This window comes from Castor canadensis, chromosome 12 (assembly GCF_047511655.1).
Source record: "Castor canadensis chromosome 12, mCasCan1.hap1v2, whole genome shotgun sequence".
Classification (NCBI taxonomy): Eukaryota; Metazoa; Chordata; class Mammalia; order Rodentia; family Castoridae; genus Castor; species Castor canadensis.
Genome location: NC_133397.1, coordinates 97152185 through 97164305, shown reverse-complemented (window position 1 = coordinate 97164305; position 12121 = coordinate 97152185). Strand labels below are relative to the sequence as shown.

Genomic DNA, 12121 nt, shown 5'->3' with positions numbered 1-12121 from the left:
TGAGGGCAGAGTCTCCAAAGTCTACTTGTCAGAGAAGAAAGCAAGGCACCCTGGGAAGTCACTACCCTGGGCCTCAGACTGAGTGAGGAGATGTGGGGAGAGGGGAACACAGGTAGCATCTTGGATCCATGGTTGCTTCTTGCAAGACTTTTGGCAGTGACTAGGGCATCAATGAGATTCACCTGGCTGCCATCCCAACTGCCTCCACCCATGCTGGCTTCCTGGGAAGCTGCACCAGTCAGATGACAATGGAAATTAGCATCTGAACACCTTGATGAAAGGAAGGAAGAAAGAGTTGGATGCCTGAATGAAAAATAGATTATTCACTGTCAGGTTGAACAATAGAACAAGACATAAATTACAGCCAGGCACAGGACATGCCAATTTTGCTCAAAAATGGTGCTCAGGGCACTCTTGCAGCCTTCCAGATTGCTGCAGATCCACTGTCAAGCTCTGCCAGCAGATGCAGAAGAGGGTGTGGGGCAGGAGGGAGGGAGGGCAAACAATAAAGGTCTGGAAGAACTGGGAAGAACATGGGCCTTAAAGCCAGAGACTGAACAAGAATTCCAGCTCTGTTATTTACAACTGGTTTTTTTGGGGGGGTGGGGGGGGCATTGGGAGGGAAACAGGCAGATAAGGGAAGCACAGCAGACCAACCACGCTTCCCACTGCTTCCCCTGGAACCTTGGAATCTGCAAAGATAAAGCATGAGCCTGCTGGTCAGGCATTTGGTACAGACAACTAATCAACCAGGATAGCCAGAAACCAGGTCTTCTGCATGTCACTAGTTGTTCTGGAATACTATTTGGTTAGTTGTTAAGTCTTCTGGCCTAGCGTGTCAAATCAGTCTCTCTGTCTGGCCTGGCATCTCTGCTGCCCTGAAGGAGGTCTGCCTTGCAACCTGGGGCCAACCAAGCCATATAGGGTTTGTGCAGCAGTTTCCTTGGTGAGGCTTGTGAGTCCTGGCAAGACTCATTCGTTTGCCCCAGAGTCAATGCCTAAAACTATGACTAGGGGTAAAAGGGCTGCTATAGATGCTAAATGAGGCTCATGTGATCTCGAGCTCTAATACCAGCACTGGAGTCATGTGTCAGCCTCTTATCATTCAACAAAAACCCCACAAAGTAGATGCACCCTCTACTTTGCCCAAGGACATAGGCTGGGTCATTTGCCCAGGCCATCAGGGTAAAGCCAGGTTTCAAACCTGGTGGGAAAGTGTTCCCCAGGCTGCAGGCTCCTGGCTTGAAAAGCTGTGGGTAGGCACAATGGCTGACAATGAATCTCACCTTACCTTGGTGAAGGTCAGACAGTCCTTGTCTTGGTCTCTGTCCTTCATCTCAAAATCATAAAGTGCTTTGCCCTGGGGTGGGGCCTGCGGCAAGGGCCGGACACACTGGATATAGCTGGCTGGGAGGAAGCCATGTATGCCCTGAAGCTCTCCATGGTACCAGTTGTCATCCACCTTGCGCCGCAAGATGATGATGTCCCCCTTATTGAACTTGAGGTCACCAGGTTCTTTCCCCTCATAGCTGTAGAGGGCCTTGCCATAGGGAAGCTGGGATAGATTCTGAAAGAAAAAAACAACACATGATTACTTGGAATGACCTTTTCCAATGCCCAGAGAGACCTGCCCAGGCAGCCTGGGGTTCTGAGGAACTTGTATCTTGGGGGTATGCAGAGAATATCCTGCAACTAGAAAACATTCTAAAGGAACAGACAGCTTATCATAGGAAGATGCAAACTTCCTAACCCCAGCAAGACAAGAGGGTCTCCATCACAGCCTTCACAGAAGTACCACTGAAGGCCTAGCAAGGCTGCAGACCCTCCACACAGACCAGCTCACTCTGCACTGAAAGCTCTGAAGGAAGTGATAATTTTAGAGGCATGAAAGAGAAGGCAACATGCCCAAAGCCCATCTGAGAAGTGTTAGGTGGACTAACAGCCCCGGTGTTCTGGGTTCCAGAATGTTCTTACCCACCACTCTGTGCTGAATCCTTTTCCACTGGGTGCTGTTTATTTCTCATGAACTTTTATCTAATCAGCTGCCAGACTTACAATAAATATTACCCAACAAAACTTCTTTGTCTACTAACACCTCACAGCAACTCAGGACATGTTCAGGGGGCTTTCAAGCTGGGCAGACTGGTCCATATCACACCCATCATGCCATGCCTTACTCCATGGGCTCAACCAGTGCCATACATTCACCAGATCCAGGTGAGAGATAACCTGGCCAAGGAACTTGGAGGCCACTCTTAAGCTCTTGCTCCCTACTACTCACAGACCCCTCACCCAATGACACATAGATCTTCACTGTATACAACAGTGTGGTCCACAAGGAAGTACAATTTCAAAGGCTAAAATCCTGTCCTCATAACATCAGATGTTCTTGTCAAAGGAAAGCCAATCCATCTATCTTTGGTCTCAAATAGTAACCAGCTCTGAAACCCAAACAGAATTCTTGGCAACCATCTTGACCTTTCAGCACCAAGAAGTTTCACACAATCCTGAGGTTAATCTGGTGTTACAGTCTACTTCCTGGGCTTCCCTAACTGGCCCTGTTTCATAAACACCATTCAGATGCATGGGTTGCACTTCATTTTCTTTTTGTATAGCCCACACCTGCTCAACTGAGCAAGCTTTGCCAAAGTTTCATTTTGTGTCAGAGGAAAGCCTTACTATTGTCCCTGTGTCAATACTCAACAATTTTCCTACCAGAAGCCGTGTTTTCTCATCAGGGCTGCCTGTGCCAAGAGTTTCTGTAGTATTTGAATCAATCAATAGCAGCACAAAAGCCTGAGGCAGCAGTACATCAAAAACTCTTTGTAGAGGGCTTAATAACACCTTGCAACTCAACCATTCTACATTTATGCCTCAGCAATGTCCAAAGACAGCAGTTAAGAGAGACCTGCTGACAGACTGACAAACAGCCACCACTAGCCAATTAAAGAGCAGCACCAGAGAATTTTTCATTACAGAACTCAAAAAGGAAAAAAAAATCAGTTTGTGTCCAATAATACTCATTCTGGATAGCTTTGTAGTATAAGTACAATAGACTGTAACAGGCCCCAGTTTTAAAGAGCAGAGGCAAAGGAGTAATTTGCAACACACACACTGTGCTCAGAAAGGACTGGAAGAGGCCACTGGCTGTGGGCCACCAGAAGAAACCTGCTGCAACACAAGAGCCAGCCAACCCCTGGCCTGGGGATTCTTAGTCAGGGACAATCTTGCCTGAGGACACTTTTGGTTGTCACAAATAGAAGGTGGGGTGCTGTTGCATCTACTGAGAAGAGACCAAAATGCTGCTGAACACCCTAAAGCTCTCCAGAGAGTGCCCAACCACCAGAATTACCCAGCCCAGGATGTCAATAGGCAAAGAGTCCTTGGCCCAGTATATTAGGTTCAATTTACAAAAGACTGAGTGGCTTTCTTGTTTAATTTTAACTCAGCTTACCACTGCTTTAAAAGTTAAATATAACATTTATTCTCATGATGGGAGAATTTCCATTATTGAACATATGGTGACAGTTAGATTTCCATCCAGGGAAGAGGTTTTAAAGAAATAGTAGGAAAAGATCTTGATCAAAAGCTGGCCTCAACTAGGTGCTCAAAAGAAAACTTCACTCTGATGTAGACTGGCTCCATTTCCTCCCACTGCCAGGCTCTAAGGGATCCCCCTCAGAACAATATTCTACGAGCCACAGCCTTGATGGCTGTTTGGTAGTTTTTGCTGCTATTGATCATAATGTGAGCAAAAAAGGCCTTTGCATCATGGCTTTGCCTCCTCTACACGCTCATGCTGTCGAGCACATATACCTCAGTAACTGCCCAAGTGGAAGGGATGCTGGGCTTGCTGCCTGACCTTCCCACCACCAGCTTTCTCTAGATGAGTTGACAAAGGGGTCCCTAGAAGGACCACCCACACCCTCAATGGACAACTGTGGCTCTGGCTCACTCAGGGTAGCTAGCAAAGTGAGAGCAAGGCTAAGGAAACTCAGGCATTTTCCACCAGGCAGCCAGGCTCTAGGGCCTACCACCCAGGACAAGGACACTCAAATTCCACACTTCAAGGTCCTAGAAGGCAAACACTTCTGAGCCTCAGGTGCTATGACCACAGCTATCTATGGCCCACCACTGTTACAACCCCACTCTACCAGCTGCTGTGTCCCTGACTCTCAAATCAATTTGTATTACCACTTTCCTTCTGACCAGTGGACTTTGTGTCAATCCAGCTGCTTGCTCAACAGACAGCTCTGCTGATATCCACAAACTCACCCAGGACATGGTTTGTCCTCTTCTTGTATACTTCATCCTAACCAGGCAATGTCTCACCCAGCTGATAAGCAAGGGGTTGTCTGTGCCCTGGCTTCAGCATTCCTCCTCAAATCCCACTTCTAAGCTCTCAGCAACATTGTGTCCCTTCCACTCCCACTGCCTGCCTCCCCTCTGCTCCAAACCAACACAGCCTACTCTATATGCTTGCTGCCCAAGCACAGAGCTTAGGTTACCATGCTGCTGCCTACAAGTTTCCAGCAGCTCCCCACTGCTCAGGAAGGATCCAAAGTCTTCTGCATGGCAGCTGAGGCTCCAGAGCGGGCACAAGCACACCTTTCCAGCCATAGTGGGCAGCATCCCTACTCCTACAGAGAATGTTCCAGAAAACCTGCAGGCTTTTGAAGAATCCCAGGGTGGGATTCTTGTCCACTGCATAGATCCCATTCAATAGGGACCCATGCACAGGGTTATTCTGTGATGAGAACCCAGAGAGTGCCCAGCACACAGCAGGTACCCTCCATATGCTGTTACTTCAAAGGAACTCAGGTAATCCTGGGTGGGGACAGGGAATGGGGAAAGTTAAAAACGAAGATGGGACTTGGCAATCCCGGTGCCCAGTGCACCCTGCAGAGATCCAAGAAAAAGGCACAACCCTACCCCTTGTGGAGGAGATCCTGGTGTGTGACCGGGCAGGAGACTGACAGGCAGGCACAGCCAAAAGACTATACACCCAGATACAGATACTTGGGTGGCCAAGATCTCAGTAGGTCACTTGCTGACCCCAAGATGGCAGCACTGTCCTCGAAAACAAGGGAACTTATGGCTCTGGTGTAGTCCTGAAGTTATGCTCTGTGTGCCCCAGCTTGTGGGTCAGAAGAAGGGAGTAGGAAAGGGGAAGGAGTTGGAGGGTGAAGGATCTCCTGAGCACCTAACAGAACAAAACCGAGAGGGGCAATAAACCTTTTTAAGATTCAGAAAATGCGTGGATGTACTCTACCACTTGAGCCATGCCTCCAACCCTTTTTCTTTAGTTATTTTTGGGATAGGATCTCATGTTTTTGTCTGGACCATCCTGGATTATAATCCTATTTATGCTTTCTACGTAGTTGGGATGACAGGCATGCATTACCATGCCCAACTTTTTATTGGTTGAGATGGGGTCTCCCCAATATTTTGCCTGGGCTGGCCTCAAACCTCAGCCCTCCCTATCTCCATTTCCCAGGTAGCTAGGATTACAGATGTGAGCCACCACGCCCAGCATGCCAGATCCATTTCTGAAGGCAAAAACAAAAGAGTCAGAAATGATGCAAGGGGCAAAGAGCCAGAAAAAATGTTCAGAAATAGCAACACATAGCACCTCCACAGTCTTTCATCTTCACAGTCCTTTGTAAGGTTAACTAATTAGTTCACAGAAGGCCCTAGGGGCAGCTGAATGTTATTGAGGGGAAGGAGACTACTGAAAATCTCACAGTAGCAAAGGACAAATCTAAGGCTCATCTCTCCACACCCCCATGTCCCACTCTGAGGGGACTGAGTGGGTTGCTCCCTTTAGGAGGAACTGAGTTCAAACAATGCCACTAAACTGCAATTATAGGATTCAAGACATTATTTATGGGCAACTGGGGTTTTATTCAGAAAAGCATAAACTATGCCAATATCCTCAAGGGTTTTCCCTAGACTTTCTTCTAACAGTTTCAAAGCTTGAAACTTGTCAAGTTTCAGTCTTTAACATGTGAATATCCAGTTTTTCCAACAGCATCTGTTGAAGAGACTATCTTTTCTCCAATGTGGTGCCTTTGTCAAAAACCGGATGGCTGTAGCTGTGTGGGCCTGTTTCCATAACTTCTATTCTATTCCACTGATCTACACTCTATTTCTGTGCCAGTACCATGCTGGATTTTTTTTTGTTTGTTTGTTTTGTGGTAGGTACAGGGGCTTGAACTCAGGGCCTACAACTTGAGCCACTCCACAGCCTTTTTTTGTGATGGTTTTTTTCTAGAGAGGGTCTCGCGAACTATTTGCCTGGGCTAGTTTTGAACCACAATCCTCCTGATCTCTGCCTCCAGAGTAGCTAGGATTATAGACGTGAGCTACCAGTGCCCAACTTACCATGCCATTTTTGTTACTACGTCTCTGTAGTATAATTTGAAGTCAGATATTGTGATACCTCCAGCATTGCTCTTTTTGCTCCAAGATTGCTTTGGCTATTGCAGGTCTCTTACACTTCCAAATGAGTAGGAACCTCAATTGCTCAGAAAATAAGAATAAAAATTGAAAAATGGGATTACAACAAATTAAAAAAATTTCTGCACAGCAAAGGAAATGATTTCCAGAATCAAAAGAAAACCTACTGAATAGGAGAAAACCTTTGCCAGTTATTCAACAGATAAATGATCACTATCCATAATATATAAAGAGCTTCAAAAATTAAACATCAAAAGAATAAATAGTCCAATTAATAAATGGGCTGAACAGTTTTCAAAAGAAGAATACAAATAGCTAAGAAATACATGAAGAAATGTTTAACATCCTTAGCCTAAAGGTAATGCAAATCAAAATATCATTAAGATTTCATCCTATCACAGACAAAATGGCTATTTATAATCAAGAAAACAAACAAGTGCTAGAGATGATACAGGGAAAAAGTGACCCTTACCCATTGTTGGTGGGAATGTAAATTAGTGTAGCCACTATAGAAATCAGTATGGATGCTCCTTAAAAAACTAAAGATAGAACTATCGTATGATCCTTCTATACCACTCCTGGTCATATATCCAAAGGAATGTAAGTCAACATACAGTTCAGATTCTGGCATGCCCACATTTATAACATCACTACTCACAATAGCCAAAATACGGAATCAACCTAGGTGCCCATCAATAGATGGACAGATAAAAGAAAATATGGTGTATATAAACAATGGAGTATTATTCGCCCATAAAGAAGAACAGAATTATGTCATTTGCAAGATAATGGATGGAACTAGAGATCATGTTAAGTGAAATAAACCAGACTGAGAAAGTCAAATATCACATGTTCTCTCTCACATGTGGAATCTAGCTCATAAAAATGAATGGCATGAATGTAAAACAGATACTGTTTGGGGTACCAGAGAGAGGAAGAAAGTGAAAGGAGGGGAGTTGAATATGGCCAAAGTATTGTATAAAGTTGTATGAAAATGAAACAATGAAACCACTTCGATTTGTTCCAAGAAGGGGAGGGAGGACCCCTAGAGAAGATGGGTATATAATATGTATATATGAAAACATCACAATGAAATTCCTTTGTATAACAAATATATGCTAATAAAAATGAAAGGAAAAATGCTCACCATCTCTAGCAATAAAGGAAATGCAAATTAAAACCACGCTAAGATTCCACCTCACCCCTGTTAGAATAGCCATCATCAGCAACACCACCAACAGGTGTTGGCGAGGATGCGGGGAAAAAGGAACCCTCTTACACTGTTGGTGGGAATGTAGACTAGTACAACCACTCTGGAAAAAAATTTGGAGGCTACTTAAAAAGCTGGACATCGATCTACCATTTGATCCAGCAATACCACTCTTGGGGATATACCCAAAAGACTGTTACTCCAGAGGCACCTGCACATCCATGTTTATTGCGGCACTATTCACAATAGCTAAGTTATGGAAACAGCCAAGATGCCCCAGCACTGACGAATGGATTAAGAAAATGTGGTATGTATACACAATGGAATTTTATGCAGCCATGAAGAAGAATGAAATGTTATCATTCGCTGGTAAATGGATGGAATTGGAGAACATCATTCTGAGTGAGGTTAGCCTGGCTCAAAAAACCAAAAATCATATGTTCTCCCTCATATGTGGACATTAGATCAAGGGCAAACACAACAAGGGGATTGGACTATGAGCACATGATAAAAGCGAGAGCACACAAGGGAGGGGTGAGGATAGGTAAGACACCTAAAAAACTAGCTAGCATTTGTTGCCCTTAACGCAGAGAAACTAAAGCAGATACCTTAAAGCAACTGAGGCCAATAGGAAAAGGGGAACAGGTACTAGAGAAAAGGTTAGATCAAAAAGAATTAACCTAGAAGGTAACACCCATGCACAGGAAATCAATGTGAGTCAATGCCCTGTATAGCTATCCTGATCTCAACCAGCAAAAACCCTTGTTCCTTCCTATTATTGCTTATACTCTCTCTACAACAAAATTAGAGATAAGGGCAAAATAGTTTCTGCTGGGTATTGGGGCGGTAGAGGGAGGGGGCGGAGTGGGTGGTAAGGGAGGGGGTGGGGGCAGGGGGGAGAAATGAACCAAGCCTTGTATGCACATATGAATAATAAAAGAAAAATGTAAACAAAAAAAACCATGCCTAGATTCCACCTCACCCCTGTTAGAATAGCCATCATTAGCAACACCACCACCAACAGGTGTTGGCGAAGACGCGGGGAAAAAGGAACCCTCTTACACTGTTGGTGGGAATGTAGACTAGTACAACCACTCTGGAAAAAAATTTGGAGGCTACTTAAAAAGCTGGACATCGATCTACCATTTGATCCAGCAATACCACTCTTGGGGATATACCCAAAAGACTGTTACTCCAGAGGCAACTGCACATCCATGTTTATTGCGGCACTATTCACAGTAGCCAAGTTATGGAAACAGCCAAGATGCCCCAGCACTGACGAATGGATTAAGAAAATGTGGTATCTATACACAATGGAATTTTATGCAGCCATGAAGAAGAACGAAATGTTATCATTCGCTGGTAAATGGATGGAATTGGAGAACATCATTCTGAGTGAGGTTAGCCTGGCCCAAAAGACCAAAAATCGTATGTTCTCCCTCATATGTAGACATTAGATCAAGGGCAAACACAACAAGGGAATTGGAGTATGAGCACATGATAAAAGCGAGAGCACACAAGGGAGGGGTGAGGATAGGTAAGACACCTAAAAAACTAGCTAGCATTTGTTGCCCTTAACGCAGAGAAACTAAAGCAGATACCTTAAAGCAACTGAGGCCAATAGGAAAAGGGGAACAGGTACTAGAGAAAAGGTTAGATCAAAAAGAATTAACCTAGAAGGTAACACCCGTGCACAGGAAATCAATGTGAGTCAATGCCCTGTATAGCTATCCTTATCTCAACCAGCAAAACCCTTGTTCCTTCCTATTATTGCTTATACTCTCTCTACAACAAAATTAGAAATAAGGGCAAAATAGTTTCTGCTGGGTATTGGGGTGGTAGAGGGAGGGGGCGGAGTGGGTGGTAAGGGAGGGGGTGGGGGCAGGGGGGAGAAATGAATCAAGCCTTGTATGCACATATGAATAATAAAAGAAAAATGAAAAAAAAATGAAAGAAACAATATTTCTATTGCAAGACATATTCAGTGATAACTGTTATAGTGACTAGGATTGTAATATTTTATAATAAATATGTTGACTATCCCAATAAAATGCAAACATATCTTTAAAAAAAAAAAAGGAAAAGAGGGCTGGTTGTAGAGCACCTGCCTAGGAAGCCTGAGGCCCTGAGTTCAATCACCAGTATCACCAAAAATAAATAAATAAATACATACATACATACATACATAAATAAAAGGAAAAGGGAGAAATACATTAGGGAATCCCAGGGGACAATTAACACCAGCCATTCCTGCAAGGCATTAATAACAATTAAAATTTTAATGTCGATTTCATGGCTCATTACTCAGATGAGGCACACAAATCTTCCTCTGGGCTTAATGTCCTACCCCCACAGAGACAATGCAGTACTCTCTAGCTTTGATGCGATTAAATGCATCAGCGGGCTTTAACAAATAGGCTTCCATTATATCCCATTGCCATAAGGGCTCTCAGGCACATCCCTGAGCCAGAACAGGTGCCAAGGTAACCTGAGCACAGTGGAGGGGTGTGCCTGGAACCCTCCTCTTTTAGACCCTAAGGACTCCATCTGGTCTTCCTCACTGAGTGTCTTCCACTCACAGTGCTTCCTACTCACAGTTGTAGTTATCTATCTGCCCTCTCAGGGCAGACTCTTAACCTGTTTCTGCCTCACCCCTGCCATGACATGGTTTGCAGGCTCAAGATATCAACTGACTGAATTAATACATGACCATTGTCAGAATCAAAACGGAGTCACTTCTTCTGTCAAGCTTTAACCAAAATAAAGCCAAGAGGCTCTGAAGGCGGTGAGTACTTGACGACAAGAACTATTCACAAAAGTCTCTATCCAAACTGCAACCTTGTGCAAGATCATTGCAACCTTCACACAAACACACACACTTTTGCAAAGGAATCTTCCCAGCAACTGTGTGTTCAACCTTGGACAGGTGCACCCTTGTTATTGATCCCTGTAGATAAGAATTTTTGTTTAAAAATATTTTGTGCAATCCTCATTTTGCCTTTGAAAATTTTGCCTTGCCTCTACTTCCTTGCTTGCACCCATACAATTTTCTATGGCATACATATTCCATACCATGCAATGGTCTGCTGTTTTCAAATAAATGTCATTCATTATTCTTTGGAGAATCTCTATGATTATTATTTAGATTGACAAATATGTGAGCTAACAAACCAATCCCTTGGGATTCAGGCTTGCTAAGAGAAATTCCCCCTGGCCATTATTTTCCTTGTGATGTAAGGTTTTAGACCCATGGAGACAAAGATCCCATTGCTAATAGTGACTGGACTTGAATGAATGGGGGAAACTCCATCCATTCAGCATGCAGCTGAAATAATGGGCACGAGCGAAGGTGGGGAGTTAGGAGGTGGACATGGAGACCACTTACTGCTGTCTTCAGACTCACCAGCACAGTGTATAACAGAGCTGATATGTGGCAGAGAACAAACTTGCAGAGTGTTCTAAGCAATGGTAAGCAGGCCACAGAGGGGGAGTTACCAGTCCCAAATAAACCAAGTGTTGCAGGGTCCGTGAATGTGGAAGGGACAGCTAATGTTATCCCAGTGCCCACTTTTTCTGTCTTCTTGCCTGTGAGAATATTTTAACCCTCAACAGAAGTCAAGTTCACCCAGCCAAAGTCTTCATTTTCCAGCTGCAGGCAGCCCTAGAGATGTGTCAAAACTTCTGCCAATGGAATGTAAGCCAAAGTGTTTCATGCAAATCTGGACCAAGTTTTAAGGAAATTCTACCTTCACCAGGGCTAGATGGTAGATATGATGGGGGCTTTTGGGGGGGGAGGGCTTGTGTTTTAACATGAAAATTAGAGCAAAAGAGACAGAATTGGGTCCTTAGGTAACCCTGGAGAATGGAGCCCTGGACCTGACATGAGAGAGAGGCAATTTAAAACTTATTTGACCCACCATATTCTGGGGTCTTCTCACTTGAAGTTTATCCTGAGTCCTGACAGATTCAGGGTCTCAGGTTGATCTGTGATTTCTTTAGCTCACCAGCATTTTTCAAACCAAAATATTTATCCCTGTTGAGCATTATCATCTATGTACTTTTGTTTCAGGTGGTAAAGGCTTGGGGGCAAGGGGGACTTAGAGATAGAACAGATTGAGGCCTCCATCCAATGTTTCCAGGTTGTTGTCACTGTCAGGGAAAAAAAATTGAAAGATGAGACAAAGTAAGGAATTGAGAAATTGGGGCAAGTTTTATTTTATTATGAGGTAAAAGTATACACTCAAGAGAGTTGTACCCACCCACCAGGATTTTGGATAGCATCTTATAGGCAAACTTTAACGGAGGGGAGACTATTCCTGAGTTAAGGGGGCTGGCAGAGAATTGGAGGAATAGATAGGGATTTTTCCAGACTAGGATTCATTACCCTTTTTATTCTTATATGGGGTTAATGGATTTTTCATCATATCATATATATGATGGGAGCAGGCAATT

General features: G+C 44.0%; 1 protein-coding gene across 5 annotated transcripts in view; it reads right to left on the bottom strand.

Annotated features, from left to right (window-relative positions):
• Positions 1–12121, bottom strand: part of Sh3rf3 (SH3 domain containing ring finger 3) — a 385180-nt gene that overhangs the window by 134928 nt on the left and 238131 nt on the right. For all 5 annotated transcript variants that reach the window (XM_074050559.1, XM_074050561.1, XM_074050560.1 and 2 more), the window contains one exon: positions 1292–1567. In XM_074050559.1, coding sequence (XP_073906660.1) covers positions 1292–1567 — 276 coding nt within the window. The remainder of the gene's footprint in view (positions 1–1291; positions 1568–12121) is intronic.